At 40.2% G+C, this 5,277-nt stretch overlaps 1 protein-coding gene across 1 annotated transcript; it reads right to left on the reverse strand.

The window, feature by feature from the left end:
- Window positions 1-439: 439 nt before the first annotated feature.
- On the reverse strand, window positions 440-2,479 carry wdr54 (WD repeat domain 54). Its single transcript, XM_051950427.1, has 5 exons — window positions 2,339-2,479; window positions 1,906-2,006; window positions 1,455-1,617; window positions 1,129-1,203; window positions 440-995 (listed from the first exon to the last, which is right to left on the reverse strand). The coding sequence occupies exons 1-5, from the start codon at window positions 2,363-2,365 to the stop codon at window positions 864-866; spliced, it is 498 nt and encodes a 165-aa protein (XP_051806387.1). The 5' UTR covers window positions 2,366-2,479; the 3' UTR covers window positions 440-863.
- Between the last annotated feature and the right edge of the window lie 2,798 nt (window positions 2,480-5,277).

Here is a 5,277-nt window from a genome sequence, read left to right on the forward strand (position 1 = left end):
CAAATCTAAATCCACCTAAACTACAAAAATAAGATGCAATCAGAAATAATGAGTAACAAATACATCCTAGATGTCATTACAATATTAATATACTCAAATCTAGATGTATTGCACGGCAAAAAAGTGAATTTAGCAGGAAGAGAAGAGCATAGAAGCTCATTTAAGGACATTTCCTGGTATAATGAAGGGGAAAGTTGCCTTCCTTCAGTGGTATGTCCCTGTGTACTGGCTGACACAACCTGCCTCCGTCCTGTGGTCTGCACAAAGTCCCAACGCAAGTTTTTGAAAACTGTTTTAGTCCATAACCCTTTATGCAGCTCCATCCTGCCCTCTAGTGAAATCTGTTGTGCTACACTCTATTCGTCTTGCTAAAACATTTAACCCACAGCCCCATCTACTGTCGCATTTATGAAGTGTAAAATTAAAGCCAAACGCAAGCTTTCTCTATAAAATGTTTACTGGAGCAGTTGTGTGGTACAATAATTATGTCTTGTGTTTTTAAAAGCTATTTCCACATAAATTTGTATTTGAAATATACACATAATATTTAAACACTTATGCATAATTTAGTCATATGCGATTTTCCCTCTAACTTACAGAAATATAGACACGAAATAACATGAAATACCCCCCCCCCCCCCCCCCCCCCCCCCCCCCCCCCCCCCCCCCCCCCCCCCCCCCCCCCCCCCCCCCCCCCCCCCCCCCCCCCCCCCCCCCCCCCCCCCCCCCCCCCCCCCCCCCCCCCCCCCCCCCCCCCCCCAAAAAAAAAAAAAAAAAAATAGGCTATGTTCAATATGCCAAAGATACCAAAAGTAATATGCCAAATTCACATTCAAAAACGTAGCCTCACTGAAGGCAAAGTCCTACGACTGTACGTAGCGGATAATCTCACTCAGATCATAGCCTGTCACCGCAAAGGCATAGCCATCGCCATCGCAGAACTTGGCGCCACAGATCTGTGTATCCGTCACACATTCATTATGCAAGTGTGCCACCTAGTAGGAAGTGAGAACAACACACAGTCAGCATCATCTGGGAGAGTAAGATAAAAATTATTTGATATAAGTTAAACCCTGCGGGACACCAACAGAAATTGTGGTTTGATTCTGGATTCTTAGGACCTATTACCTCCACGCTGTTGGTCTCTGGGGTCATAGTCAGAAGCCACACTCTGACTAGAGAGTCTTCAGCAGCAGACAGAAGCTAAAGCACATAAAGGGAATAGTCACTTATAAATAGTCTGAGAAAAGCTCTATTTTTATTGTTAAATAACAAAATTTAACCATTTAAACTGAGTTCATATCTAAATATATTTACTACTTGTATTAATCATCATGTCTGACTAAAGAAATATTTTATTAACTGTAGTCACAAATTCTAAAGATAAATATCAACATAATAAACTGTAAGATGAAAAAAATATCTTTCTTATGAATTTAGTTTTTACAACTCACCAGTCCAGAAAAGGGAGCAATGTCCAGTGAGTATATCCAGCGAGCATGAGCGTTGACCTCAGCATGCAGAATTCCCGTCACTGCCTCATAGAGACGGATCTGGCCTGTACCGTAACCTGCCACCACTGTACCTTTCCACAGTTTCACAGAGGAGCAGCTCATGCTTCAAGGAGCGAGCATCAGTGCCATCGGGGAATAAAGAGAAAAGATAATGGATATTAGATTAGTGTAGGAAATAAAATGAAGAAGAACTAAAGGACAGTGGAAACAAGCATATATGATCAAATAATTAGTAGATAAGTACAAGCATGTATGAAGGTAGAGAAATAGAGAAGAAATGAGAGGAGGAGAGGAGTTAGTGATGATAAAACTTCATCCTAGGTCACTCTATGAAGTCAGCTTTGCATTATTTGCCAAATATCACAAAACTGTAACAAAGTTAACTTCCTACTCAAAACCAGGGATTTTGTTGAGCAGCTGGAATTCCTCCCCGGACTTCCACACACACAGGCTGCCCCCATCATCTGCAGTGACCAGATTAGCAATGCACTCCTGAAGGACAGAGACAGCACAGAGTGGGAGGGCTTATGTAATTCATAGAATGGTTGTAGTGTCTGGAAGCATTACATAAAGTAATCATTTATTTAGATAGTCTGTTATTCGTGGAAAAGTTTTAGCTATCCAGTATCAACAAAGGCTCAGATAGACACAGACAGTGAATAAGCTAAACAAGCATGCGCATACACACACACACACACACACACACACACACACACACAACACACACACACACACACACACACACACACACACACACACACACACACAGACACACACAGACACACACAGACACACACAGACACACACAGACACACACACTATACCTGGCTGCCAGAACACTCTGAGGCCATATCGGTGATGGACTCCTTGTGCTCCTCCAGGACTTCAGACAGGGTAATATTACTTCCTTTACTGGGAACATCGAAGACCAGAATTGCACCCGATGGACACACCTAGAAAAAGATCATAATAATAATAATAACATTTTTATTTGTAAGTGCCTTTCTTGACACCCAAAGTTGATTTACAGGAAAAACAAATACAACAGAACAGATAAAAACCATACAAAAAGATAAAAAAAAAACATACATAGAGATTAAAATAACATACATAAAGAAAGAGGCAGTCAGAGAGAATAAATAGTCTTGAACAGATGAGTTTTGAGTCTGGATTTGAAGGAGATAAGTTGACTATAGAGTTTTACTCTTTGGAATTTATGCAGGGAAAAATATGCTGCTCGGTACTTACCCACACATATATAATTCTCCCACGCTGCTGATATCCCTCGAGCAAACACTGCCTGTTCTGGGACAGAAATACATTTTGTGAATGCGCTAGATTTGATATAAAACTCTGGACTAGTAATTTTCTTTAACACACAAATGTGTGATTGCACACATACACACGAGGACAAAATTGTTGGTACCCCTCAGTTAAAGAAGGAAAACCCACAATTCTCACTGAAATCACTTGAAACTCACAAAAGTAACAATAAATAAAAATTTATTGAAATTAAATAATCAAAACAAGCCATTACTTTGAATTGTTGATTAACAAATTATTTAAAAAAACAAACTAATGAAACAGGCCTGGACAAAAATGATGTACCTCTATAAAAGATGAAAACTATTTGACCAGAGTGACATGATTAACTCAGGTGTGTCATTTAATTGACATCACATGGTGTTTCCAAACTCATAATCAGTCAGTCTGCCTATTTAAAGGGAGACAAGTAGTCACCCTGCTGTTTGTGAAAAGGTGTGTCCCACACTGAACATGGACAACAGAAAGCGAAGGAGAGAATTGTCCCAGGACGTCCGAAAAAAAATTATAGACAAACATCTTAAAGGTAAAGGCTATAAGACCATCTCTAAACAGCTTTGAAATTCCTGTGACAACAGTGGCTCATATTATTCAGAAGTTCAAGACCCACGGGACAGTAGCCAACCTCCCTGGACGTGGCCGCAAGAGGAAATTGATGACAAATTAAAGAGACGGATCGTTGGAATTGTATCCAAAGAGCCCAGAGCAACCTCCAAAGAAATTAAAGGTGAACTCCAAGGCCAAGGTACATCAGTGTCAGATCGCACCATTCGTCGTTGTTTGAGCCAAAGTGGACTTCATGGGAGACGACCAAGGAGGACACCACTGCTGAAAAAAACTCATAAAAAAGCCAGACTGGAATTTGCAAAAATGCATGTTGACAAGCCACAAAGCTTCTGGAGAATGTCCTTTGGACAGATGAGACCAAACTGGAGCTTTTGGTAAGGCACATCAACTCTATGTTCATAGACTCAAAAACCAAGCATACGAAGAAAAGAACACTGTCCCTACGGTGGAAACATGGAGGAGGCTCAGTAATGTTTTGGGCTGCTTTGCTGCATCTGGCACAGGGTGTCTTGAAAGTGTGCAAGGTACGATGAAATCTGAAGACTATCAAGGCATTCTGGAGAGAAATGTGCTGCCGAGTGTCAGAAAGCTTGGTCTCAGTCGCAGGTCATGGGTCTTCCAACAGGACAACGATCCAAAACACACAGCCAAAAACACCCAAGAATGGCTGAGAGAAAAGCGTTGGATATTCTAAAGTGGCCTTCTATGAGCCCAGATCTGAATCCCATTGAACATATGTGGAAGGAGCTGAAACATGCCATTTGGAGAAGACACCCATCAAACCTGAGACAACTGAGCTGTTTGCCTCATGAGGAGTGGGCCAAAATACCTGTTGACAGCTGCAGAACGCTCATTGACAATACAGAAATTGTTTAATTGCAGTGATGCCTCAAAAGGTTGTGCCAACAAAATATTAAGTTATGGGTACCATCATTTTGTCCAGCCCTATTTCATTAGTTTGTTTTTTTTTTTAATAATTATGTTAATCAACAATTCAAAAGTGATGGCTGATTTGATTATTAATTTCAATAAATTTTATTTATGTACTTTTGAGTTCAAGTGATTTCAGTGAGAATGTGGGTTTTCCTTCTTTAACTGAGGGTACCAACAATTTGTCCACGTGTGTATGCATTTAAAAACAAACATATAACTGTGTGGGCAAACAAAGATAACAGTATTTATGAGTCAGCCTAATAAATCTGAAAAACTTGTGTACAATGTTTCTGTGCCACTGATTAATAATGTAGGTGTACATGCAGTGAAAATGGTCTGTTTCATTATAATGAGAACCTCCCACTGATGTTTTAATTATATTGTGTTGATGAGATGGATCAGCTGCACTGATACATTCCAGGAGCAACATATCATAGAATAATTGCATCACACATTATACTTCATCTTATAGTACTCTGATCTTTTAAAGTTTAAGGCTAATAAGTGAGACAGGTCCATCTCTGGTGGTATTTGCTATGTGGAGCAAACACAGTTAACATGTGTGTTACCTGTGGTGTTTCTGGAGTATCCAGTGCATGCCAGTACACCATGATGGAGCCATCAGATCATACACTCTAAAAACAATGGGTTGATATGATGGAAAAAGGCTGCAAAAACACACACTGCTATATTTTTGTTGCTCGGTGACATGACACAGATTTAGACTGATTCTTGCACCATCATAATACACAACCAATAATAATGTGGCGCTTCCTACAAATGTAACAACTGCTAGTGACAACAGAGAAGAGAAAACAACAACTTACTGGATGCCCTTCTGAGAGGTCACCACCAGCAGATCACGAGAGGGCAGAGCACAAAATGCAGCCTGTTATGGAAAATTAAATATTACTTTTATCATTTCAGACAAATGCATGTA

The sequence above is a fragment of the Acanthochromis polyacanthus genome, chromosome 7, assembly GCF_021347895.1.
Source record: "Acanthochromis polyacanthus isolate Apoly-LR-REF ecotype Palm Island chromosome 7, KAUST_Apoly_ChrSc, whole genome shotgun sequence".
Classification (NCBI taxonomy): domain Eukaryota; kingdom Metazoa; phylum Chordata; class Actinopteri; family Pomacentridae; genus Acanthochromis; species Acanthochromis polyacanthus.